The following is a 27,831-nucleotide window of genomic DNA, read 5'->3' as shown; positions in this document are numbered from 1 at the left end:
ATTAAATTTTCAGATCAAAATTTCAAGCATCACTAGGTTGAGCTGAATTGCTGGGTTGAAGCTGCAGCTCAAGCTTCATCACTTATCCAATACTACGATTAGGCAAAGCTGCCATAAACGAATTATAAGAAGATTCCAAATCAAAATGTAATTGTCTAGCTTGTTCTTCTTTCAATTCATCCGCTGCTTCCATTTTCGATAACATCAAAATCCATTGATTCACCTTCATCTTCCCTTCGAAATCAACCGGCAAAATACTAAGTTTATTGAGCGACAACGAAAGATCGGTCAATAACGGGTGCAATTGATCAACCGCCACCATATTAAGCTTCAATGAATCCATGGCGGTAATGAAATTTTGTACGCATTCCGCCACAAAGGCAGCCGTTCCTTCCGTCGAAACACGACGGTGTTCCACAGTGGCGGGTACTCCAGAGGTTACTAAACGGTATAAAGCGGCTGGGCAATCCATTTTGTACGTGTCTGCAAAGCGTTCGATGCTGGGGATTGTATCTTTGAGAGCGGAAGCTAGGGTTTTGAAATGGGCGATGAGTTTTTGACATTCAGGTTCGTATGTAGATGATGAAATGATATCTCTTATGTAAGCTTTTTCGAGCTTTTCTGTTGTTTTGATAATGGCGTAAATCTCTGCGAAATTTTCGTAAGTTTCTCTCTCGCTCTTGTCGTTCCATAGCTTAACCTCCATAAAAAAAACAATGATCTTTTTTATGAATTCTTGCGCATGGATCACTAATGCTCTTTTCTTTCTATCTGATTTTCTAGGGAACCAAACAGAAAAAACCAACAAAGAAAAAAATACGCTCAAACAACATGATGAAACAGATGATCGAAAACTAAAATCGAGAAAAAAAAAACCCACCTTAGATCATCACGAAATGAGTAAATCCGCGAGAAAATTATATGTTGATAGATCAAATTAAAGGGAAAAGGAAAATCACGAGAAAAGAGAGGAGAAAAAAGCGGCTTCGCATATAATGGTAATGGCTCTTTGAATGTTTTGCAGAGAGAAAACGGAGGAGTGCATGTGGGTGGAATTTATTATAACGTGTGTTGGAAATTATTGGGATAAAATAACATTTAGTCCCTAATTTTGGTAATTTTTTATAATTTGGTCCTTCAATTTTTTGCCTACATTAATTCTGAAACTTGATGACTTTTTTTATTTGGTCTCTAAACTTAGATTCTGTTGTGTCATCACCTAAAAAAAATAAAAATAATTTGCACAATCTTAAAATATCACGTCATCGTATTTTAATAAAATCCAAATTTATGATTAAATTAAAAAAATTAACATCGACATGAGAATATGTATTAAATATGATTATATCATCATAAGAATTATTAATATCTAATTATTTAGATAACCCTATAATGTTAAATATAATTAACATAAAAAACAAGACAAATACAATTCAAAATATGAATTATCGAAATTATAAATTCAGATAAGCATTTTCGCAAAACCTTATTCAAAATTTGACTTATACAAGTCAGACAAAAATTCGATTGTCGATCAAATCTATTCATTCGATAACAACAGTAAGAATGATCGCAAAGTAATAAGAAAAAAAAAATAAGAATATCACTTTTGAGGAATATTAAAAATTTTCGATTACACATTTTAAGGGTTAAACAACTCTATTATATGGATTCAAGTTGTGCCGCATGATAAGTTGAGTGAATCTAACATGGCATATCATTGGTCAATGCGCCATGTCATCAATGACATGTTAAGTTTTGATTGGTTCTTATTGGCCAACCATTTTTTCTTTTTAAGTTGTTAGTTTTTAGGTATAAAAAAAAGTAATTAAACAAAGTTTAGATACCAAATTAGATTAAAAAAAATTAAATATCAAAATGAAAAATCGAATAGAGAAAGCCAAATCGTGAATTAAACCGGAATATATATCTACAATAATCGGTTCAAAAACTCTGAAAAAAACCATTATGAAAGAAAATCTAATATTATTAAGTTAAAATTAAATTATTGAGTATCCAACAATAATAAAACATAAATTACTCAGACTCGAGTGTAAATGTAAAACACGTTTCTACGTATTCAGAAGGTTGTCTAAAATGAGAGTAGGGATGAGGAACTACTTATGTGCAAGTACCCAACAAACATATCTAACTTCTTAAATGTGTTGACGTCTGTTTTTTGCGGCTCTGATACCTTAGAAATGGATCTACCCAGTTCTTGTCTTCTTCCACGGCTCGGTTCCATCGCTCTTTAAAGACTTCAAGTTCCCATGTTGATTGCCTCCGAATCTGTGCAGTAGTTAGAAGTGTAAATGAGACATTAGTGCTCTCAAGCTTAAAACAGATGTCGAGCTCGAGCTTAGTAGTATTTCGGACTCGGCTCGGCTCGAATATAACAAATCGTTGTAAATTCAAGGGCTGCGGGGTGACAAAGAAGCCCGTAACAAGAAAAGTCCGGTATCGAGGCGATTACTATTGAATGCCAACGATCTTTCTTTTACCTAAAGGACACAATATGCATTATACTACTTCATATGGTTATCAAGAAGTTATTGTCTAAAGCCGGGCGGCAATATCATGCTATATAGATTGGACTTTCTTATAGCATAAGGGTCTAATCTACAATGTTCAACGCCATTTCTTTTGTTCGTATAAGGGAGTAGATTGAAGAAACATAATCTCACCTCGGTTCGTAGGTCAAAACCCGAAGCCCCATTTCTCTGCACATTGGAAGGAAAATCAATTAAGGAAGCAAGTGAAATAAGATAACCTTGATGATATGACAAGAAAAAACTCAGTGCAGAAAAGTGAGATGGAAGAATTAAAGGCTTCCATTATTCAAAGAAACAAATAAGGATGAACTCGAAAAACCAATGATATGGTTACTTTGCCAAATGTTGGCAGCAAACAATGAAAGGAATTTCGGGTTTAGGCACTCGGTGTTTAACATTGTTGACAAAGACTCCTTGAAGCAAATACCTATTCTCTATGCTTGTTATGAGCAAATTACATCAAGAACCGCAATAAATAAACTTGTAGAAACATGTTACCAAAGAGTTCAGTAAAATATGAATGAAGGTGGCGAAGTAGAACCTTTACGGTTGTCCTTGTTGCGGGATACCCGCTCCCACCCAAACTTTGTATGCCCTTATGTACAATGTACTCACTATCGATCACGCCTACCTTCTTCGAACTAACACCCTGAATATTATAACATGTGTAAATAATCCTTTATAATTCTCAACTGTCTGCAGAAATATATGTTTTACAAGAACGAAACGTGGAAATGAACAAAAAGAACGAGTAGTTGGAAAACAGGAAGTAGTACTAAAATAGCTTTAAGCGAATCTTACCTGTGCACAATACCCGAGTTTCATATCCATTCCCCATCCATGAACAAGATCATTCTGAATGGGAAAAAGAAAAAGACACACAGAAAGGCTTAGTTAGAAAACAATGCATGCATTGATAAAGATCGAAAATTCGAGGCAGAAAACGAAGCAAAGAATCAACGGTGACATCGTTATAGTTCTATACAGACATGGACAACATAAAAGATTACCTGTATAAGATGCCATGCACAATACCAAGCAGATCTTGTGAAAACCGGAGCCATTCCCTCCACAAATCTACAAAGGTAACATGAATGATAAATATTAGTACTCAGTGACCGGATAATGACCGATGGCTTTACTGGCTCATAGCAGAGGAACTCGGGTATAGTTCAGAAGATGAAAATGGAAGCATATCCTTTTGTTTCAATTAATTTGAAAATTTGTCGTAAAATTGCTAAAAGAACATTCGATCATGCTACCTAGAAATCCGATGATATCATAACTCACCCAGAGCATGGTGGCCCCTCACTTGCTTTTGAACACTTTGTTTTACCTCTGAGCTCGTAGACTCTCCTGTGCTAGCCAAAACTTCTCGTTTAAGTATAGAAAAGATAATATGTAAGTTTTTTATGAATTGTTGTAGACCATGTCTTCGTTCTTGAACGTATAGTGATTTTATGGTGTATTTCTGTTGAATCCGGGTCTAAAGCCGGCTGAGAAATCTCTAAACCTGCTGTCTTTACAATTTGTAGGTACCTGGAGAAGGAAGAATTGCCGATTATTCAAACTATTCGGATTATCCCAAAAGGAAATTATTTTCTTGTCATTATGAAACAAACAAATTACCTTTTTGGATCAAAATGGTCCACCCCCAAATCTTCGTCCCAGAGAAATATGTAGTCATAAATTGACACGACATTGGGATGTAGAAAGCGCTTTGCAAACCACCTGAAGTAGCAACAACGATAACTGGTTTTGGCAATTCAATCGAGTAACAACAATAGAAAGAATATGGATACAATAAAGCGATAGATAACCCAAGACAGAAGAATCCGATATAAAACTGTATTTCCCCGACTATCCTATTGCTTGAACTACGAAAAGGGTTTATATTTTGAATCGAGGAGATCACACAAGTTCAAGCAACATCAAGTTTTACCACTTTGTTTGGTTATGAGCTACTACATGAATGGCTTTGTCACCGCAATCAAGATCCCACCATCCATCCACATTGCCATCATAATGGAATAAAATAATTGTAAAATTTGCTGCAAGAAACTGAATTCAAAAAAATTAGGCAAAAAGAATGTGAAGTTCATCGAATCTGAAAGTTAAGAAGGACAGGAAGCAATACCTTTTGCACAACATTGTCAACATTTTCTTTTTGCATGATACCAACTGGCATTGCCAGCAAGTTCTTATTCGTGTTAACACTAGCCTGTAATAAGAAAAAAACTAATTCAACAACATGAACAATTGTAAAACAATATGACCCTTTCGCAGCAATAACGAAAAAAAAAAACCAAACAGTTAATAATAGTGTCATTAAACCTGTCGTGAACTACTACTCATCCAAAGAGGCCTTATTTCCAAATCTGAACGCACTTGCATGATACCACGAGGCAAACTTCTCAATTTCCCTGAAGGCTGCGGATAATCCTAGCCATGAACATAATAAATAAACTAAGATAACAATGATAACAAGGAAAACACAACAAAATTTAGTACCCATTCGAGCACTTAATCAATTAAGGATTACCATCAAGGCCCCTGTATTGCATCTCTACTAAAAAAATGAGCAAATTAGTCCCTGTACATTAGATCAAAGAGCAAACTGGTCCTTCAGTTAAAATTTTCATCCATTTCTACTATTAAAAACTGGTCCCCGTACACATATCATTGTCTAGTTATTCCATCAGTCGCGCCAGCTTTTAACAGTATAAATAGATGAAAAAAACCAATTTGCTCTTTGAACTAACATACAGGGACTAATTTGCTCATTTTTTGAGTAAAATGAGCAAAATACAATCTGACTCCTAGAACAGAGGCCTCCATGGTACTTTTACCGGATTACACATTAAGTTTTCAAGTTCTATGAGCTCACATACTTGGATTATACTAGTATTAACAAGCTTACATTCACCATTTTGAAACGATACAATTTCGTTTCCATTGAGAAAACAATGACAACGAGGTTATTGCAACCAAATTTAGTACTGATTCGAGCACTTAATGAATTAAGGATTACACATCAAGTTTTCATGTTCTATGAGCTCATAGACATGGAGTATACTGGTATCAACAAGCTTACCTTCACCATTTCGAAACAAAACAATTTCATTTCCATCAAGAAAACAATGACAACGAGGTAATTGCAACCAAATTTAGTACTGATTCGAGCACTTAATGAATTAAGGATCACACATTAAGTTTTCAAGTTCCATGAGCTCCTAGACATGGAATATACTAGTATTAACAAGCTTACCTTCACCATTTCGAATCGATACAATTTCATTTCCATCTGAAAATAACAAAAAAATCAAATTACAAGAGATCAAAATATAGCCTCACAAAGTGAATCCATTTTTTTTTTCTGAATAATCAAACACCTAATTCCAATGAAAAAACAATGCTAACATGAAAGTAAATGAACTAAAAACTAAATCAAAACCAGTGAAATTGATATACCTCAGTCTTATGATATTGATAAATTGTGGTTCTATACACAATGAACAACATAACTATACATATAACCCCATAAATGGAAGCTGCTTCATTTTAAATCCAATTTTTCCTGCAAACAACATCATAAATTTTAGAAAGCTTTGATACTTTTCAAAATCTGAAATAAAATGAAACAAAAAGTACTGAAAATTACCAATTCATATAAAGTATTTCTTTTGTTGATAAGTGCATGCCATGATTTAAATGTCTTCATAGACAATCAAAGCTTTTATATTACCCTCCAAAACAAGCTGCATGTAAAATAAATAAATAAGCTCCTAACTTAATTTTCTAATGAAAGGCTATAAATCATAATAATAACAAAAAGACCCAGATTTTCTATTTGGATAATAAGAAAATATAGAATATCTTCCCAAAAAAGGGGAAAAAAAAGGTTTTTTTTTTTGTTAAGTATTTGAGATCTAAATACAAAATGGAAGAAAATTAAAGAACAAAGTTGAAAGTTTTAGATAGAAAAATTAGAGAAAAAAAGAGTATTGAACTAAAAAGAGCAAGCTTAAACTCCCTCAAATTTCGTCAATTCCAAGAAGAAAACAAATTAAAATTTGAAAAAATTTGGACTTAAACAAAGAGACGATCCATTACTATTATCATTAAAATCAAGAATAAAAATCAGGAGAAGCAGTATAAAAAAAACTACCACCCACCATTGTTGAGATTACAAAAGCTGAGAAGAGATGATAGAAACTTAAACAATAAAAGGATACGATTTGACTGACCAAAGCTGAAGCTATAGAAAATTAAACCTTTGCATAAATATGGGTTTTCTTCAATGAATCGGCAACAACAGAGAAAAATTACAGATAAATCCCAAAGAAGATAAAGCCACACAAATTCAAAAAATTTCAAAGCTTTATACGACAAGAACTAAATATAAGGTAACAAACTTTGGTGAAAAAATAAAAACCTTTTGTTTTTATTGCATTTGCTTGCATGGGGAAATGGAGATTGTTTTTTGTAAAGTACTGGGTTTATATGAGGTGTCAAGCAACGGGTCGCCGACGATTCCCACAATGACAGCACACCATTTCTTCTCCTCCAATTACACTTAATCTTCGTCTTCGATTTTAACAACAGATGACGATTTTTGTAACTTCATTTTCACTATCTCGCAGCCTCTCACATGGATTTTCGTTCTTGAACCTTTTCTTTTCAGTGAAATTCAGTATTAATGAAATATGTAAGCTCATGCAGAGGAAGGAGGGGATGGGTGAGTTGAAAAGCAACCATGGGAGGTGTAAATGTATAATTGTTTTCCTTCCTTTTTTTCAATTTAAAAGGAATGGCTAAATCTCTTTTTGGGACTTCAACTTTTCTTTTTCAAGTCAGGCTTGAACTTACCAATTGTTTCCATATTGAGATTTATTTGTTCGTCTAAGTTAGTCCTTAAAAATTCCAAAGTTCGGGCCTCAATGTGAAAACAGTTGCTAAGTTTGTGTCTTAATACGAGAATAATTGTCAATTTCAAGAACTAACTTAAATAAATAAAAAAAGTTCAAACTCTCGTGTAGGAACAATTACTTAATTCAAGTTCCAGAAACAATTATCAAATCAGGACCTAACTTGAACTAAAAAAAATTTAAACCCCAAATAACAATTTAACCCTAAAAGAAAAAACAAGAAATATCTAAGCTCAAAGGAAAAAAAAAATATCTAAGCTCATGCAAAGGAGCAAGGGGTTGAGTAAATTGAAAAGGAAATAAAATTTATATACCTATATGAAAATAATTAATTTAGGCTTTGATGATTATTGAGTTAAAGTTTGACTAATTTGAATAACTATGTTTTTTAAGCAAGATAAAATTATAATATATTTGATTTGAGTAATTTGTGAGAATAATTAAGTTTATTATTATTTTATGGCTTAATTATAAATTTAATCTCCAAATTTTATAGTGTTTTTTTTTCATGTATGTATTTTTTTGGGCAAACTACATCCAAGGACTCTAAACTATTAGTATGTTTACGTTTTGGTCACTTAACTTTAAAAAGTTAAAAATTGTTACTGAACAATTCGAAAGTTTTTATTTACAACTTCGTAACGTTCAATGTTGTTTCATGAAGAAAAAAAAACTAAATTATAGAAGAGAAGGAGAAGAAAAGCTTTGAATTGTTGCAGGATGTGAACAAAGAAGTAGGGGCGGAGCCAAGGGGGGCTGGCAAGGCCCCGACCCCCCTAAAATGAAAAATTCCACCTTTAGTCATTTTCTAATTTTAAAAAATTTAAATTAGAATATGGTAGAATTACACTTTGGCCCCCCAAGAATGAGAAAAAAATGATTTAATCCTTTAAATTTTATAAAGATATAGGCTATTAAAATGGTGAAATTTCACTTTTGCTATCATAAAAATATACAACTTTATTCCAGCCCCCCTCAAAAAAATTTCTGGCTCCGCCCCTACAAAGAAGGCCATACAGTAGCTTTAATAGCCTAATGGCTTAAGTAAAAGCTTTCGAATAATTCAGTGACTATTTTGTATCATTTTGAAGTTAAGTGACCAAAACGTAAATTTTCTAATAGTTTAGTGACATTAAGTACAATTTATCCAATTTTTTTTGTCAAGTATCTAATTCATTATTTTTGTCTCAATTTACTTAGATAATGTACGAGTTGAATAAGAATATATCACGTGTCACATTACGAGACAAAACTAACAAGTTATTACATTTTTTGTTATTTTGATTTTTTTTACTCTCAACCTTTAAATTTTAGTCAATTTGATTACTTTTAGATGAAAAAAATGACTAAACTGTAAAAATTCTAATGGCATTGATATGACCACTAACGTGGCGATCTATGTATAATTCATAAAAATAAAATAAAATAAAAATTTAAAAAGTTCATAAAGTATTTTTAAAAAAATTATCCGTGCTAGCAATGAAATATACGTAAAATGCTTAAAATTTTAATGGTTCAATCAATTTTTTCGTCAAAAAGCAAGCAATTCAACTAAATTTTATAGGTCGGGGCCAAAATGACCTAAAAATTAATAAAAACCAAAATGACAAAATAAGTAAACGTTAGAGGCTAAATTTATCGTTATACATATATTAAACATGATTATAATATACATTATATAGATAAATATAGGGATAAATCTCAAAACTATACATAAATTATAGTCTAACGTGTAATTTTGTACATGAACTTTGATTTTGTGCAATTTTATACACGAAATTTCGATTTGATCAAATTCTCACATATCATTAACACAATTCTTGATATAACATTATTTTATGTTTATATATTGCATACACATATAATTATATTTTTCCAATATAAAAATAAATTGACTATTTATTTCTTTAAATGTGTATGATTGAATCAAAATTAAAGTTTCATGTATGCATTTAAACCATAATCAAAGTTCATGTATCAAATCGCACATTGAATCAAAGTTAATGTATAATTTTAAAATTTATCCCATAAATACTATAATTATCAAATCTATATTCGCTTTCAGTTAAAAAATTTCAACTTCGTTAAGGGTTTTATAAAATAAAATCGAATGCTACTATGCATACTAAGTCCATGATCACATATTTCATGTGAGACTATTATTATTATTATTATTATTATTATTATTATTATTATTATTAATGCAACAATGTCATTTAATAAAAATAAACTATTTAATTTTTTTAGGATAGATTGAGAAAATTATTTCGGGATCAAGAACAAAAACCCTTGATAAAATTGATTTGGAATCATAAATGTAAAAATAAAATAAAGTCACTGCTCGAGTTTTAGGTTGTGTTCTTCATTGCGGCTGAGATGGGCTTTTAGTTAAAAAAGCACTTTTCTTTGAAAAGTAATGGAGAACACCTTTCATTTGATAGCAAAATATCAGCTTCTTAGAAGGACTTTTGGGCAGATGAAAAATAGATTTTTTTAGCTTTTCAGCCAAAAAAGTGCTTTTGGGTTGGTTATTTTACCTTTTTAGCCACACGACGTTGGTTCTCTCTGCTGCTACACTGCTCTCTGCTAGCTCAATTGATATGGGCATTGTTATCAATACAGGAAGACATGAGTTTATTGGTTGGGGAGGGACTATAGGTAATTTTAGATAAATTGTGTTAAAAAGAACCGATATGATTAGAATTTATAATGATATCGATAAAAAGAACCGAATAAAATAGTCTAATATCGCCCCCACATTTTTGACATCTTGTGGAAATGTGATTTAGAGTTTATTAATTACTTTAAAAAGTATTAGCATACCGGAATTAATTTATTTTTAAAAAATAGTATATTGCCCGGGTCACCTGTTTGCACTATATTCTCATATTAATTAAATAGTAACTCTTCATCCACCTCCAACTTAAGGTTCGAATAGAATATTAAGCTCGAAAAATTATTTTAAAATATATTTTATTATTATATATTATGCATATGGCATAAAAGATTAAAACTATATGATAATATAATATAAATATTAAAAATATATTGTTTAAATTTAAAATTTTAATAAAAAAATTATAATTTTTATAGTAACTAGTATGGCCCTTGTCCACATTTCACTTTGGTTTAATTATTTATTTGTATCAAATTATGAAGTAAAAACTTGAAAGTTGTAATATGCTCTAAATCTCTATACACTTCAGATATTTAAAATTTAGTCTCTATACTATTATTTTTATGAATATAGTTATCTACTTTTCGGATTTAAAAATTCTTCTATTAAGTTCTTTGGTGTAAAATTTTAAAAAAGAATAAAATTATTCGCTTTATAATCATATAACAATAAAAATATTGTTGAAATACTAATTATGATTTTTTGGTCTTAAAACACTTATCCGATACCATCACAATAATTTTTTTTTCATTTGGAATAGTATTCTTGAGAAAAACTGACGTTGACATTTTGGTTGAAATAGTTAACGATATTAACTATTCATGCTAACTAATGGTATTATAAAATAGATCGACCAAATTATGTCAAAATTTAAAGTATATAGATTAAATTTCAAGTTTCAACATAGTCTAAAGGTCGAAATTGAAATTTGACCATTTTCTTATAATGTAAAAAAAGCGAAGCGAACCTAAAAAATATTGAAGGCTACGAGTCAATCTCTAAAACTTTAGGGTATTCATTTATATAATATTATATATAATCACGCAATGTTTTAACCGAATAATTAACAATATTAACTATTTGAACTAATTAAAATATTATAAAAATATAGATATCAAATTATTTTAAAATATAAAATATATAGATTAAAATTTAAAGTTAAACACTCTAATATTTAACCATTTTTATAAAATGAGAAAGAATAAAAAGAAAGCATCGGATTGCAACGTGGCAGCATAAGGAAGGTTCTTAGGACCCTCCTTTTATATACAGTTATATAGATTAGAGGAACCAAATCTAATATTTAACCATTTTTATAATAATAAAAAATAAGCATTAAGTTGCCACGTGGCAACTTGGTCCAAAAGATCTTCCATGTACTTCACAGAAAATACACATACCACGTCATGTTTCACAGTACAAATGGATAAAATAAACTATTTTGCTGTTTAATTTAATGTCCAAGATAATTGATCTATTTTTTAATTAGAGGAGACAAAATACAATCTAATATAGAAGTCTTCATGGTACTTTTATCGATATATTTGTTATAATAATATTTAAGGTATTTAATATTATTAGTTTTTAATAAACATAAAATATATTATATAAAATTTGATATATTATAATTTGAGAAATATGAATTTGTATTTTAATCATATAATTAAGATATTACTATTTATTGTTACAAAGAAGAGAAGAAAAATTGATTCCAAGGAATTTGATATATTATCATTGAATTTCATAGCTAAAGAGTATATATTTGCATTAGAACATGCTCACATACATTATTAACAAAAAGATAGCAAAATATCACTGTATATTGAATCAAAGAATAGCAAGGAAAATTTACCAGGAAAACAGAAACATGCAGCTTCATCCATCTTCAACGGTATTTAATGGAGTCTGGTACAAACACGGCCGCCGCAAAATGGCCTTCTTTTAAGTGGTTTCCACTCAACCACATCGTTCATGTTTCAGTGCTAGATGATATATATGGCGGCATTCATCTGTCATTCTTGAAGAGCCAGATTCAATTCCTGCGCACCTCGCGCTATCGTACCGCCTCTCCTGTACAAACCACAATGGAAAAAACAGGAACCCATTTTAAGGCTACTCGAGTTCACCACCGGATTTTTCATGCATATAAGCCTCGTGATACATAAACACTTGGTAAAAAGATCATGGAAGCCTTTGTACAAGGAATCAGATTGTATTAGATCAAAGAGCAAATTAATTCTTTCTGCTAAAAAATCCATCTGTTTATGCTGTTAAAAACTAGTGTAACTGACGGAATAACCAATGACACATGATGTGCCATGTGTGCCTCATGCTGACGTACAGAGACCGATTTTTAATAGTAAAAATGGATGACATTTTTTATAAAAAGACTAATTTGCTCTTTGATCTAACATATAGAGATTAATTTGCTCTTTTTTTATAAAGCGGACAAAATGCAATCTGACTTCTAGTATTGGGTCTCCATGATACTTTTTTCACAAACACTGCCATTAAGAAATTGAGCAACTTACCTTACGAGTGGTGGGAGAAGTTTTTGAATCTTTTGTAATTGCATAAAACATTGATTGCAACATTCTCGCCTATGTTCCGATTTTGAAACAACAATTAGTTCGTAGTGGCTTTCTTTGAACTGATAAAAATAGTTAAGAAAGTGAAAAGACAGACCTCTGCTCAGCATGAAGATCAACACCGACACTACGTCGGGCTGAGACAGTTGAGCGTATCATTGGACCAAAAACAGCTACAAGCTTTAGGAGCATCTCCAATGAGATATTCGTATGCCTGTATATTCGTATCACAAGTCCAAAAACCCGTATGAGCGTCATAACACCTACATGTCTAAACTGAGTTTTGCGTTCAGTTTTTGAAAAAACTAGAAACTTCAATTTCAAAAATTACCTTTCCATTTTACTATCTAATAGGCCCATAAGCACGGGAAGCAAGCCGGAAAACAGATCTAAGTTGAGAATCTCCATTTTTTCCATGAGAACACCGATAACATCAGCTTGCACCTGCACCAGAAGTAGTTGAGTCTAAGCAAGAGAGAATATGGATGATGAGCCTCGGAAAACATGAAAATATTCCAATAAATACCCACAGAATGATCTGGCAGTTTACGCAGTGCACCGATGGAACCTTTAATGTCATTCTTTTCCCAAAAATGCCGCACCACCTACAAGTTACCACAAATCAATTACGAAATCCGACCAAAGAACAAAAGCATTAGCTAGTTGGCTACCACGAACCGCAGTGAAACTTACCTGTAACTTTGTCAAGCGTGACCGAAGAGTACTTAAGAATGTATCATGCGTTTGCATGAGACTTTCGGTCAGGTTTCCGTCATTAGTAGATATCGACTCGTCCTTTGAAATTTGGCTTTCGATATTAGTAACATTCCGATCATTACCGGAATTGAATCCCCTCCTAGAAACTTGATTTTCAGTATGTAGACCGTTTGGTCCACTCATATCATTAGCAGCAGCAGCTTCCTTTCTAGAATGTTGATTTCTAGAAATGATCCCATCAGAAATGGAAGTCAATTCGTTTCGAGTAATTTGGTTTTTCGTAATGACCCTATCAGAAGTAGAGGTTGATTCCCTTCTAGAAATTCGATTTATGGTAACAATCCTATCAGAGGCGAAGGTTGATTCCTTTCTAGAATTCTGATTTCGAGCAATCATCCTACCGGGAGTGAAGGTTGATTCCCTTCTAGAAATTTGATCTCCAGAAATGATCCCAATGGAAGTAGGGGTCGATTCCCTTGTAGGAATCGGACTTGCAGTAATGCCTCCCTCGCAGCTAGAAGCTGGTTCAGTTCTAGAACTTTGACTTTCGGCAGTACTTACATCATTGGCTGATATAGGTTGTGTTTTAGATATTTTTGTCCCTCCTTCCTGTCACAAAATCGCAAAAGTTTGGTTTGAACAGGTTCTTTTTAATATCTATAAAATCAAGAACCGGAACTTGAAACTTCAGGAAAAGGTCACTTAAGCTTACGATTATGGCCGGTGTTTTATCTGCTTCAAGTACAGCAGGAGCTATACTGTCGGTTGCCAGATCACCACTGCAGTTTAATAAGTCTCTTCGTTCAAATCTCTCAACCAGACTACGCGTTCTTCCTCGAACAACAGCCACTGCCAAGGGCAAAATTTCTAAGGATCAAAATGCATTCTGTTTTATATACATTCGAAGACTTAGCTGGAAAGAGAGAACAAACCTCCATTCACAAATTTGACGGAGTTTGAGCCTTTGTTGTGATCGAGTGATTCATTACCTGAAAATGATTGAGAAAAAACCCGAACACTAATCATTAAAAACTATAAAAGAAATAAATATGCCACAAACGATAACACGGTGTACAATAAAACTTACGAGTTTCTTGATTAGAGGGTGTCTGCGGTGATAACATCTTTTCAGGTTTCTCAGTAACGGTTTCAATGTTTGAATCCTTTTCATCACAGGGTTTTTTAGCTCCATCTTCCAATACAAGACTAGTTCGAGAATTCTTATCCATTGCAGTGTCTAACCTTCCAGATTCAACCACAGCTGATAGCTTTTCAACCTCGAACTTGTTGACCGATGGTTTTCTAGCATGAACGGGTCTGAGCAACATTCCTGGTTTTGTCCTTGAAAAGGTGATAGATTCTTTTCCCGAATTTGTAGTCTCTTTCACGACAGGGTTGTTACCTGATTGTCCATTAGATTTAGCATTAACTCCTGTTCCAGGACTCTGCTCCTCAGCTTCTGGATTACTTATTTCACCGGCGTCCAACGGAAGTACCACTTCTGTAGAACTCAAAGAGCCGTCTTTTGGTGCAGCAATCGTATTACTGCCAGCTGCTTTTCATGGAAAACCGAACATCATGACAGACAAAATATAGCTTAAGAAATTAGAATGGTTTTAAAATGGTTAAGGTACCTAAGAGGTCCTTCTATTATAGAGACTGGATCAATTAGTTTCCCTATTATTAAATAGATCAATTTAGTCCCTATACTATTAAAAAGAATCAAATAAGTCCAAACTGTAATAGAGTTAACCTTGAAAATTATTTTTTCCAATAGCAGTTCAATTCCAAACAAAAGATTTCATTTACAAAATCATAAAAACCTTAAAAATATTAACTCTGTTGAACAGTAAATAGTATTTTTAAAACAGTAAACATTAATCTATTCCAATTTTGCCTTATTTGACTCTTTTTAATAGTACGGGGACCAAATTGATCCATTTAATAGTAAAGGAACTAATTTGATCAAGTCCCCATAATAGAGAGACCTCTCAAGTACATCCACCTTTTAACATCTGGAAATTAAATTCCCCTTCACATTTATGTGTCATCAGTGAAGCAGCCAAGTGCGATATTAATCATTGTAACAAAGGAAAAGAGGCTTACTGTCAACATATATGTTCTTTATTTCCTTGGTCTCGTAATCAAGAGATAGGGGCCGTGATCCCAAAGTTGATCTCATGCCGCTCCCTGCTTTCTCTGATGAATAACTTCCCTCAAGATTAAATTTCTTCTCAGAATGGTCGTTTCGCCCATATGGCTCGATATGCTGAGACACGTGCAAACAATGCTTTTAAGAAGAAAGTTTAAGACAGATAAAATTTCACTCGAGTTAAAAACTGATCAAACATAAAGGGAAAACAATGTAAGAAAAGGACGACTGTAAATACCGATACATCTGCTCCCCAAACTCCAACAGAATTTCTATAGTACGAGAACCCCAAAAGCTTGCCTTCATTGATGCAGAGGTCACCAAGTGTTGACCATCTGATATCAAGAGAATCATGACAAACCACTGGCTCCCATGAATAAACCTACAATTATGACAACGGAAATTCAGAAGTTTGCTTTTTAATTCGGATAAGAACCGAACGGTTTCACAATGAAAGGTTCAAACCTTCAAACCATCATCCAATCCACAGAAAAGGGTTTTCCCATCAGGGTGAAAGGTAATCGAGCAAACCCCGGTAGCCTGAAAAGAAGCAACATAAACATTTTATATAAGCATGATGGAAGAAGGTTTATTATCAAAAAAGGAAGTTTTATTTACATTTTTCTTTTCGTTTAAAGTGTGAATTTTTTTCAAACTTCGGCATCAAAATCGGACACTTATACATATCAAAGTAAAGACTGATTGTTACATAAATAAGAATCCTCGGCAGAGGAAAGAGCCGTAGAGTGAACTTCTATAGTTGTATTTTGGAGACATATAAACTTATATACCTCAGGTCTCGAAGATCCGATCAGTTCAAAAGTTTCTAAGTCCCAGAATTTTACCGTTCCATCCGCTGAACCTGAAAGTTCCAGTTGCAGATAAATTACGATATTCCCAAGAGAGCAACTATTCAGAAATACTGAGTACATGTCCATATACAGACTAAGGAAGAAGGCTAAGGAAGTCTATCAATAACCAAGATGGCAACGACAAGCAATATAGAAAAAGAAATGCAACCATGAAAAACTCATTGATTCATAATATATCTTACCTGTGGCGAGGAGGAACTCGAGAGGATGGAAATCTATGGAGCGAATATGTCCTTCGTGAAACTTGAACTCATTCAAGAGTTTTCCAGCAGTAAGATCCCACACCTATTTAACGACGACACGATAAAATGATAAATAAAACCAATGACTCGTTTCATACTGATGATTTTGCAATCTCTAATTACCTTTACAACATTATCAAATCCACCAGAAACTACCCAACGGCCATCAGGAGTGAATTGAATCGTACTAATGCCTCGAGTATGACCCTTGTACGTGTGAATGCATCCCTTTTTTCTAATATCCCATATCTTCAAATTTGTATCCATGGAACCAGATGCAAAAAACTCGCCAAACGGATGAAACTCCATAGCAGTGCAATTAGATCTATGTGCAGTAAGTCCACGAACCACTACACTTCAAGAACAACACCAAGCATTTCACAAGTTACTTATTACCCGATTTTAATTCGGTATACTACAACTAAGTGGAGTTCTCGAGGAGGAATCAAACACATACTCTTTGTTTCTTCGAGATCCCAAAGCTTAATCACACCTGTAGATGCACCGGCAAGCACAAAAACTTCGGCCAAATCGAAAGCTAAAGATTCGACCGGACTAGTATGACCACAAAGACTCTGCACATTAAGGATACCTTTATAAGCATCTATCGATCCAAAATACAAATTTGAGTATCAAAAAATGATTATTGTATACGAGATTCCACACTAAACCCTAAACTTGGCAAGAATCTAAGCATAAGAGAAACCTAAAAACACTTACCATTAAAGAAGTGGGTTTCCCAATTGACCAAACATTGACTTTATGATCATCTCCGCCTGTAATAAAAAGCCTACGTGTCTTTTTTCCCATACTTAAACAATTCACATTAGCCGTATGAGCCACAAATTCCTCTATATTCATTTTGTCAAAGAATTAAGCAATTTAGTAAACAAATTAAATCAATTACCAAAAAAACACCCAAATGCCTTTTTTTTTCATTTGTTAGATAAATGAAGCAAAGATTTATGGATTTTTTTTTCTCTCTTTAAATTGAAACTATTTGAGATCAAACTAACATTATCAGCTAAATAATAAATCTTTATAAAATCTTCAAATTTTTCACTTGAACCAACACTTGTTACTTCAATTTCTTTTTCCCTTGTCTCTCTACTTTCTTAGATACCAAGCACGGCCATAGTTAATAAAAAAATAAAAAGAAAGAACAAATTTAAGCTCGAATTCGTAATAAAATGCAAAATAAGCTACGAACTAACTTCAAAATTAAATAAAAATGCAAAATAAGCTAAGAACTAACTTCAGAAATTGAATAAAAATGCAAAAATAAGCTAAGAGAAAACAATAAATTAAGCTTAAGGATACGCAGCTTGTATCCACGCTTCGCCATTTTTCCAGGAAATTAAATCCAAAACGAGATCGGAATCAAAACTGGAATCGAGATTATAATCAAGTTCACTCGAAATATTCCTCAAGATTCAACAATAAAGAAGGCGAAAAATCGAAAATATAAAAAAAATTCAAAAATTTTCTTGGGAACGCAAATCCACCAAGAAAAGCGAGGAATCAAAATTTGATGTGAACAAACTACTAGCTCCCTTAATAAAATAAAATAATTAAATCAAAATATATTTTTTTAAATGACGCGAAAAGACTCTTAGAAGTTGAATACAGAGTTTCGCAGTTCTTTTTACTGCCTTTTTATTCTTACCATTATACGCTTGATGTCGGAATAGTTTAATTACTTAATTACCCTTTCTCCTTGACTTGTTCACGTGTCGATTTGTACCCTTCTTTAAAATCTCATGGTTTAGGTTTTCTTGTCTTTTCCTGTTCCTTTTTTTTTTTAATTTGTTGATTTTCTTAAAATTCTTTGTACTTAGAAAATGATGTTTATAACAGGGAAGAAAGACAAATTAAGAAATTTCTTGAAATTAATTTTCTATTTTAATAAATTAAAAAAAATTCACATTTGGTAATTTGTGCATTGATGATATTTCTGAATTATCTTTAAAATATTAACACATTAAAAATAATTTCTTATAATTTCTAATATGTTAGTTACGATCATATCTACTCTTTTGACACAATAACTAGAATTATTCATAGCCCCCAAACATAAATGGGAGGATAATGCGCTTCAGCGCTCTCAAACCTATGTTTTTCTGCATTAACAATAATACTCATGTCAATCGAGTTAAGGGCCCATTTGGATAGATGATGCATTCCAATTTGGTGCATTTAACTCTCTTTTTGTCTGATGCTACAATATCTAATTTCATCGATGCAGTAGTTAATCTTACTGTCACCGCTATTTTTATCCTGATCAGAAGTAAATGCACTGCTCATTCAAAAAAACCCTAAGACCCAATTGGTATATATTAATATATTTTTAATTATTTGATTTTTTAACAGATTATATTTTATTCCATTTTATGTATAAAATTAACTAATATAAAATCAAAGATGATGTAAACTTAAACTTATAAATTAGTCAAATTAAGTAAATTTACCTTTTTTATTATTTTTTTGTTTCCATAATTTGACAAGTAAAAGAAAATTGATATATTGTTAATGGAGTTTTTAATACGGTTAGTAAAGTTAAAATGTATTTTAAAAATAATTTTAAGATATATTTTATTATCACTCAACCAAAATAATAATATATTCATTTAATGTATAGAAATATGAATAATTTTGGTTGAGTGATAATAAGTTCAATTTTCTCTAAATAAGGTATTGAGTTTGATTTTTGCAAATAAAGAAAATAACGTTGGGAAATAATTTACTCCCGCATAAAAATCCAATACAATTTAACTCTAAAATTAAACAAGGCTGAATAGTAGAAGTGTTTATAGGCTAGGTCGAATTTGGGTCAAATATTAGCACATTTATGCTTGTTCAAGTCCAGTCCGAAATATGAGTCTAAAATTTTGTCCGAACCCGCTTATTCTAGGTTCGCCCATAAAATGTATTTATATTATTTTAATTTTATATATTTTTATTTAATAAAATTGTATATATAGTCATCTTAGCATTCTTAATGTTTACATTATAATTTTTATATATAGATTTATTTTTATGTGTTATAAATTATATAATATATAAAAATAACATAATATAAAATTGGGAGGGTTCTGGATAAAAATATAAGTCCAAAATATGGGCTTGGACAGAAATCGAAATCCATTTTCTAAACAAGTCAGACCTCAAGTAAATTACCTGAGTCCGACCTAGATATCTTAACAAAGTACCGATACTTTTCACAAAAGTATTGATACCCTACCTGATATCAATACCGTTTTAAGGTTCGATGTTTTAAAAATTAAAGAAAAATTGTCTGAATATCACTATCCTCCCCAACGTATCAATACTTTGTAGCAAGCATTGATACCTTCCCTATCGTGTCGATACTATAAGCTTTAATATGTACTAGGTTGGTCTGAGTCCAAGTTTAACATATATAATATGGGTTAGGCTTGGACAAAAATTTAAGTCAAATTTTCAAGTCGAGCCCGAGCATATTAATTGGACCTAAAATTTTACCAAAAATCAACTCAACCTGACCCATGAACAATTTTACTTAAGTTTGATCCGTTTTATATTTTAGACATATAATTTCTTCTTGAACTTAATATTTTTATTTTTTATCAAAACTTTTGACTTGGACAAATAATTAGATGGTATAATCTGAAGTTGAACTTAAAAATTCAGCAAAAGCTGATCAAAAGTCAATTTTTATTAAAGCCAAACTTAAATTGTTGTGTGGGGAAACTTGAATTTTGAAGGCAAGAATAAGAATGTTCCTGCAAATCCATGGAGAGATCAAGCACTGTCTCTCTAAATTATTGTATAGTATTCTTTATTCGAATATGAAATCGATTCAAACTCGAAACAATTGAAATTAAAATAACCCTAAATTTAATAAGTAATTTGAAATGACATGAATTTAAAAGAATCAAAACCCTAAACTATTATAACTTGATCTAAAAAATTCAAATTCAAACTCAATTGATTAAAACTGGAAATAATTTCAACTCAGAACTGATCTAAACTAAAAAAATATTTATTTTAAAACTCAAATTAATTAGATATAAAACTAATTCATTTTTAAGAAAATCCAGAGTCAATGGAATCAAAATTACATAAATATTTTATTTTTACCTTTTATTTATTGCTCAGATTTTTTTTAAAATTTTACTTTGCAATTGCTTGCATGTTATCCATGTGTGGGTTCACATGTTGGTGCTAATAGTTTAAAATCTCATGCCCATCCATCCCCCCAGGCCCCATCTTTACATTAAAACCAGACACAAATCATTTGACTGTCAGTTTGGTCCCAATCCTACATGCCTTCAACTTTCCCATATTTTTTTAAAAAGAAAATTATTATTACAAAACTCCATTTTCTACTGTTTCAATCTTTCTCCATAGACAGGCCAAATAACTATCTGTCAAAAACAAAATTTGAGACAAAGATATATGTATATATTATATACATGCCAGACATCAGTCAACGTAGTTAAAAACAAAATTCCAGTAATAACTTCAATTGATTAAGCTTTTTTTTTCCTTAAAAAATGTTAAATGGAATCCCTACTCGAGGGCAAAAATTGCATGATCATCAAACATACAAAGGGGCACTTGACTTCACCTATGAACAAAAAACCCTTTCGAATAATTCGGCAACCATTTTGTAACTTTTTGAAGTTGAGTGACCAAAATATAAACTTCCTAATAGTTTAGTGACCTTGGATGTGGTTTACCCAAAAAAATATTATTACAAAACTCCATTCCCTACTGTTTCAATCTTTTTCCATAGACAGGCCAAATAACTATCTGTCAAAAACAGCATTTCAGACAAATATATATACACACATATATATATTACATTATATACATGCCAGACACCAGTCAACGTAATTAAAAACAAATTTCCAGTAATATTTTAAATTGATTAACCTTTTTTCTTTTTTTGCTTAAAAAAATGTTAAATGGAATCCCTATGAAAAAATGCATGATCATCAAATATACAAAGGGGCACTTGACTTCACCTATGAACAAAGGCAACTAATTCTTCTAAAAAAAACCATGTCTTAATCAATGACATCCAATAAATTCGGAGCTATAATCACAATGAAGAGGTTATAATGATTTTGCTAACCTTTCAAACAGCGGGATTTTCAAGTGTGGCTTTCAAAAAATCTTTTATCCGAGGATAAGTAGCTTTTTCATCTAGTTGATTTTGTGCCCATATCAGCATCTTTAGCAAGCTATGAAGCTTTGGGTCTGAAGAGAAGAAATAATCTCGAGTTTTAAATCAAACCAAGACATGCAAGTATCAATATGTACACGAGTAAAAATGGTTAGAATAAAAAAAAATCATCATAGAAGGGAAATCGCCGATCCTTTTTGAACTTAGGCACTATATTCAATTTAATAATACGACCCTATTCAGTTGAAAGATGAACAGATCAATAAGGCACCGGAGCTGCACAGTCGTTGCTACTTACCACTAAAAGCATAAACGATATCTAGCACAATGCTACGGAGAATATATTTGCATTTTTTTTACTTGTTGAACAAGTAACTTGCTAAAATGATGTTCTGGGCCAAGGCAAGAATGTATACTAACTTACGAACAATCTCCAATGATAAAGAACGAATGTTATTGATAGTATTCAAACCTTTTTCATGACTCTGGCTAGTAAGAATGGCTGCATTGACCTCGTTTGCTGTCTTAAGGCGCTGTGAAATATCCAAAAGCTCTCTTACGGGACAGTTCGAAACGTCTTTGAAAACCAAGAGTGAAACGGTCCTCTCCAACTCTTCTAAAAAGCTTTGCTGCAGTAGAAAATCGTCATCTTAGATCTGAGTATTATCTAAAACCGATTAATTCAGTTATACGTACAAAACATGAAGTAAAATAAGAGGTTACATTTTCTTCTCCCCTAGGTGCTAGCTCCTCTTGAGCAAACTCCAAGGCTTCTTCTATTTTTTCATTCCGAATCAGTTCTATCAATCTCTGCTGTTGAAGATGGAAAAAGAGTTCCGGATTTGTATCCAATATCTGACCAAAAAAACCCAAAATGAACATGAATTTTAAAAAGTGTAGACAGTTTCAAAAGAATAGAATGCCATTATTTTTTCCTTTACAGCACCATTAAACCTGGGACCGTCATTTCAAATTGAAGCGGTCAATTTCTACAAGTTCATATTTAGTCTAACACATTGATATTGTAATCAAACATCTTACCTCGGGATTTAGATCATTAACTTTCTCAATCGCATCCTCAACGTTTCCACATTGTACTGCCTTTTTAACAGCCATACGATCCATGATCATTGCAACATCCATATCAGCTAATCCACAATAAGGAAAACAGAACTTCCTACTTTAAGAACATAGTAAGTAAAGCACAAGAGTAAGCGTTTGTTTTCTTTGTAGGATACGTTCGGTTCCCGTTTCCATCCGGAATTTTGCCACAGCTTCGGCATATCCCTCAGTAACAAGAAAGTTCATTACCAATTTATTCATGTCTTCTTTCCTTATTCTAATATGATTCAATCTCTTTTCCCACTCTTCCCTCATAATCACTTTCTTGGAGGAAGCCTAACAACAAAACAATTCAAAACATTAAAAAAACTTCATCCTACGAACTAATCCTCCGATGGCTTTGATATTCCATCGAAAGGAAATCTATTATGTTTTTCATGCATGCTTCAACGAAAGGAAATGCATAAACTAATCCTCCAATGCCTTCAATATTCCATTAAAAGGAAATCTATTGTGTTTCTTAGCATACTTAAACGAAATGAAAGCAGAAAAATTGAAAAAATGAAAACAAGAATAACTTAGATTGAAATTTTACCTCATCAAGATTAAAGATTTCATTGATTCGATATTGTTAGAGCATATCGTGCTGATAACCAAGGACAAAGCCAAAAACTTACTTTTAAGGGGCCAAAATTAAATTATCAACTTTTTAAGGGGATTAAAGTACAATTTTATCATTGCTCACTATTTTATAATTTTTAAAGAGATTAAACTGATATTTTATCATCACGAAGGTCCAAAATGAAATTTTACCATTACATGAACTTATAATTTTAGATTTTTAAATGATATTTTGCCACTTGGGGGAGCCAGGGCCCCTGCCTGACCTCTTGGCGTCATCCCTTTTGATAACACAAAGGAATTGTCCCCTTTGGATGCTGCCAAAGAACTAACACACCCTCACCGCCTTTTATTCCCTAACCCTAAATAGAACCTAAAGATGCCTCTTAAAGCCACTGGAGAGAAAAAGTACATACTTTAGTGACTTTAAAGAGACACCCCTAAGCTGTCTTCTGTGTCGGGACAAAACTTTGAGGGTAAAGTCGGTTCTCGAACCACTCTTTTACCTTCACATTATCAACATAATATGCTTTAACAAATCTAATATACAAAAAAATCTTTAAATATGGCCTATGAGCACCGCTAACTTCTAACTTTATAAATGAACAAAAACAACTTCAAATTCTTAAAACAAGAGTAAAAAGATTGATCAAATTATCCACAATTATCAAATCAAAATTAATAAACAAAACAGAAAGAAAGATACCATTTGTTCTTGGATTTCAGCTAATAGAAAAAGAATTTCTTTATATATGGGCATAGCTAACTTCTAATTTATATATGAACTAAAACAATTTCAAATTCTTAAAACAAGAGTAAAACAATTGATCAAATTATCCACAATTATCAAATCAAAATTAATAAACAAAAACAGAAAGAAAGAAAGATACCATTTGTTCTTGGATTTCAGCTAATAGAAAAAATTTTCTTACATAAAGGCATAGCTAACTTCTAATTTATATATATGAACTAAAACAACTTCAAAGAACAACTTCTAATCTATATAGATACCATTTGTTCTTGGATTTCAGCTAATAGAAAAAATTTCTTACATAAGGGCATAGCTAACTTCTAATCTATATATATGAACTAAAACAACTTCAAATTCTTAAAACAAGAGTAAATAAATTGACCAAATTATCCATAATTATCAAATCAAAATTAATAAACAAAAACAGAAAGAAAGAAAGATACCATTTGTTCTTGGATTTCAGCTAATAGAAAAAAATTCTTTACATATGGCCTATGAGCACAGCTAACTTCTAATTTTATATATGAACTAAAACAACTTCAAATTCTTAAAACAAGAGTAAAAAGATTGATCAAATTATCCACAATTATCAAATCAAAATTAATAAACAAAAACAGAAAGAAAATATATCATTTGTTCTTGAATTTCAGCTAATAGAAAAAAATTCTTTACATAAGGGCATAGCTAACTTCTAATTTTATATATGAACTAAAACAACTTCAAATTCTTAAAACAAGAGTAAAAAATTTGATCAAATTATCCATAATTATCAAATCAAAATTAATAAACAAAAACAGAAAGAAAGAAAGAAACCATTTGTTCTTGGATTTCAGCTAATAGAAAAAAAAAATTATCATATAGGGCATAGCTAACTTCTAATATATATATATATGTGTGTGGTGTGTGTGTGTGTGTGAACTAAAACAACTTCAAATTCTTAAAACAAGAGTAAAAATATTGATCAAATTATCCATAATTATCAAATCAAAATTAATAAACAAAAACAGAAAGAAAGAAAGATACCATTTGTTCTTGAATTTCAGCTAGTTGAGGAATCATAACCCAAAACAGTGACATCAGTGCAACAACACCTTCACTCCCATTTGATTTCCCAAACAAGAAAAAAAGAAAATCCCTGCCAAAAAAAAGACCCAACTTTTTTAAAAAAGATTCCAAGTTTTAATCTCCAAATTCCATGGAACCAAAGGGGAGAAAATGAAAAAGAATCATAAATTCGCTGGAATTTTGAAAACAGATTACCTTAGAGAGCTGGCTTTAGAAGGAAAAAAAAAAACCTGAAATTATAACGGATTTTATATGCAAAATTATGTATCAAATTAAATGGGTTGGATTAGTTTATAGGTTGATGGGCCTGAACCGACATTGTTGAAACGTGAGGTTTTGGGAATAAACTATTTATAGGCCGGGTTACCCGTTGAAGAGTGAAGGCTATCTTAAAATTTGAGAATATTTGAGTAAACGTATTAGGCTCGAAAAATGAGTTTAAAAAAAAATAAATTTATTTTAAATATGAGTTAAGTTCAAATATTTAAGGCATGAGCTTAGCTAGCTCGTTTTATATGTTTATAAATATAATATGTTAAGTTATATATATATATATAATTTATAACATATAAAAGTTAAATTTATAGAAATATATAATGTTATAATGTAATATTAGAAAATATTAAGATAACTATCTATAAAATTTTAATCCATGGAAAAAAAATATAAAAATATTAAATTAAAATAATTATTTTTTAAATAAAAAAATGAGCAGATCTAAAATGAGCTTGGATTAGCTATTTACAAATTAGGATAGATTTTGGCAAAACTTTAGATTATATTTCAGGCCGATTCAGGCTTGAACAAGCATAAAATATGTTTATATCATGTTTAAACTTAGTTCAAACCTAGGCTGGCTCAACCCATGAACATCTCTGTTTGGGTGTTTTTTTCTTTTCTAGCCCAGAGATTAATTAGTTAATTTTATAATTTAATTGATGGTAAAATACCATGGAGACTTATGTACTAGGAGTCATATTCATTTTCCGCTTTTTACTTAAGAAATGGTAAATTAGTCCCTGTAGGATAGATTAAAAAGCAAATTGTTCTAATAAAAATTTCATCAATTTCTACAGTTAAAAATTGGCGTGGTTGACAAAATAACCAGACAATTACACATGGCGTGCTATGTGTACCCCATGTTAATGTATAAAGACCAATTTTTAACAGTAGAAATGGATGAATTATTTAACGCAAAAGATCAGTTTGCTCTTTGATCTAACATACATTGACTAATTTGCCAATTTTTTGAGTAAATAGAACAAAATACAATCCAACTCCTAGCACAAGGCTTTCATGGTACTTTTACCATTAATTGATCTATTTTGATCATATTTGACCTAACTGAATCGACTTAACAACGTCAATTAAATTGTATTGAGTTTTATTTGAATCAATTAAATTGTATTGAGTTTTATTTGAATTTGGGTTTTGGTTAAAAATGTATTTATTATATATATTTATTTTTATGAATGTATTTAAAAACAATATATTCACCTTTGCCTAATAAACTGACTTGAAACAATTTTTGCTCACTCCCACTCACTCTTAGATATTCACCTTTGCCTAATAAATTAAAATTTGTTTCGATTATTGTCAAGTCATGCCCTAATTCAAGTAGCTCGAGTTATCCAACAAGTCAAATTCAAGTAGATCGTAATTTTAACTGAGCCTTTTTATTTTTGCTTAAAAATTCATCTTCGTCATGCTCATCTTGTTGTTGTATCATGGGAGACAGTCAACCAAAGTTTTTCCAGCACCAAAGGAGCGGCCAAATTTGTCTTAAGGAAATTGTAAAAACAAGCCTCAATTACCAGTCGATTTTTCTACCTACCTACGAGTATAAAATTTCGATCCACTTTTTATTTTCAATTTCTGTTTTCCAGATCTTATATATATATATATATATATATATATATTGTTCAGGTTCGATCTTGTGATTTAAATAATTATCTTACATTACTGTTTATTTCACTAACGTGTGTGCAACAATTGTTTTAATTAGTGGATTTAACTTCTATCATTTGAGTCAAAATTGAAATTTCAAATTTTAAAAAACATAGGATATGGACTAAAAATAATCAAATCGGAGAGCAAGGGCTAAATCCACAACTTATGGGGCTAATAGCATAATTTAACCTAACGGGCTTAACTGTTGCCGTTAGAGTCAGTATTGAAATTTTAAAATTAGAAATGTATAGAGATTAAAAATTATCAAATTAAAGTACAAAAATTAAATTTATAATTCGCAAATAGTATAGGGACTAATAACAAAAATTGACATAAAAATAATATAAATACAACAACACGAGTATTTGTAGCTTACAAAATTCTATTGTAGCTTGCTTTTATCGACCAATCAGATCAGGGGCTGCCTAAATGGGAAAAATCCAAACATTTTTAGTTTTTAGCCTTCGATCAAATGAAAGTAATT

At 31.4% G+C, this 27,831-nt stretch overlaps 3 protein-coding genes and 1 pseudogene across 8 annotated transcripts; all 4 read right to left on the bottom strand.

Annotated features, from left to right (window-relative positions):
• LOC105772305 (vacuolar protein sorting-associated protein 28 homolog 1) lies at positions 1–872 on the bottom strand. The gene has a single exon (XM_012593604.2). It carries the CDS (start codon positions 704–706, stop codon positions 83–85), a length of 624 nt encoding a protein of 207 aa, XP_012449058.1. The 5' UTR covers positions 707–872; the 3' UTR covers positions 1–82.
• Positions 873–1,966: 1,094 nt separating this feature from the next.
• Positions 1,967–7,329, bottom strand: LOC105774275 (uncharacterized; annotated as a pseudogene).
• Positions 7,330–11,862: 4,533 nt separating this feature from the next.
• Positions 11,863–21,971, bottom strand: LOC105772624 (katanin p80 WD40 repeat-containing subunit B1 homolog KTN80.1). 5 transcript variants are annotated; one of them, XM_052632371.1, is made up of 19 exons: positions 21,848–21,971; positions 18,049–18,114; positions 17,449–17,579; positions 17,186–17,303; positions 16,852–17,078; positions 16,669–16,771; positions 16,406–16,476; positions 16,080–16,154; positions 15,853–15,996; positions 15,569–15,731; positions 14,550–15,017; positions 14,395–14,451; positions 14,175–14,311; positions 13,439–14,071; positions 13,276–13,350; positions 13,077–13,189; positions 12,843–12,959; positions 12,689–12,757; positions 11,863–12,227 (listed from the first exon to the last, which is right to left on the bottom strand). In XM_052632371.1, the coding sequence occupies exons 2-19, from the start codon at positions 18,071–18,073 to the stop codon at positions 12,170–12,172; spliced, it is 2,784 nt and encodes a 927-aa protein (XP_052488331.1). In that variant the 5' UTR covers positions 18,074–18,114; positions 21,848–21,971; the 3' UTR covers positions 11,863–12,169. The 5 variants fall into 5 exon arrangements, with proteins under 5 accessions (XP_052488331.1, XP_012449464.1, XP_012449465.1 ...); XM_012594010.2 differs by lacking the exon at positions 21,848–21,971 and having other exon boundaries at positions 18,049–18,373; XM_012594011.2 differs by lacking the exon at positions 21,848–21,971 and having other exon boundaries at positions 14,550–15,014; positions 18,049–18,369.
• Positions 21,618–25,625, bottom strand: LOC105772628 (protein GID8 homolog). Of its 2 annotated transcripts, none has more exons than XM_012594017.2 (7): positions 25,593–25,625; positions 25,356–25,467; positions 23,137–23,296; positions 22,940–23,046; positions 22,622–22,753; positions 22,371–22,527; positions 21,618–21,972 (listed from the first exon to the last, which is right to left on the bottom strand). In XM_012594017.2, exons 2-7 carry the CDS (start codon positions 25,407–25,409, stop codon positions 21,851–21,853), a joined length of 732 nt encoding a protein of 243 aa, XP_012449471.1. In that variant the 5' UTR covers positions 25,410–25,467; positions 25,593–25,625; the 3' UTR covers positions 21,618–21,850. The 2 variants fall into 2 exon arrangements, with proteins under 2 accessions (XP_012449471.1, XP_052488333.1); XM_052632373.1 differs by lacking the exon at positions 25,593–25,625 and adding an exon at positions 23,998–24,087.
• Positions 25,626–27,831: the final 2,206 nt, after the last annotated feature.

The sequence above is a fragment of the Gossypium raimondii genome, chromosome 6 (assembly GCF_025698545.1).
Source record: "Gossypium raimondii isolate GPD5lz chromosome 6, ASM2569854v1, whole genome shotgun sequence".
In the NCBI taxonomy this organism is placed as follows: domain Eukaryota; kingdom Viridiplantae; phylum Streptophyta; class Magnoliopsida; order Malvales; family Malvaceae; genus Gossypium; species Gossypium raimondii.
The sequence above is the reverse complement of the archived record's forward strand: the minus strand, read 5'-3'. Positions and strand labels throughout refer to the sequence as shown.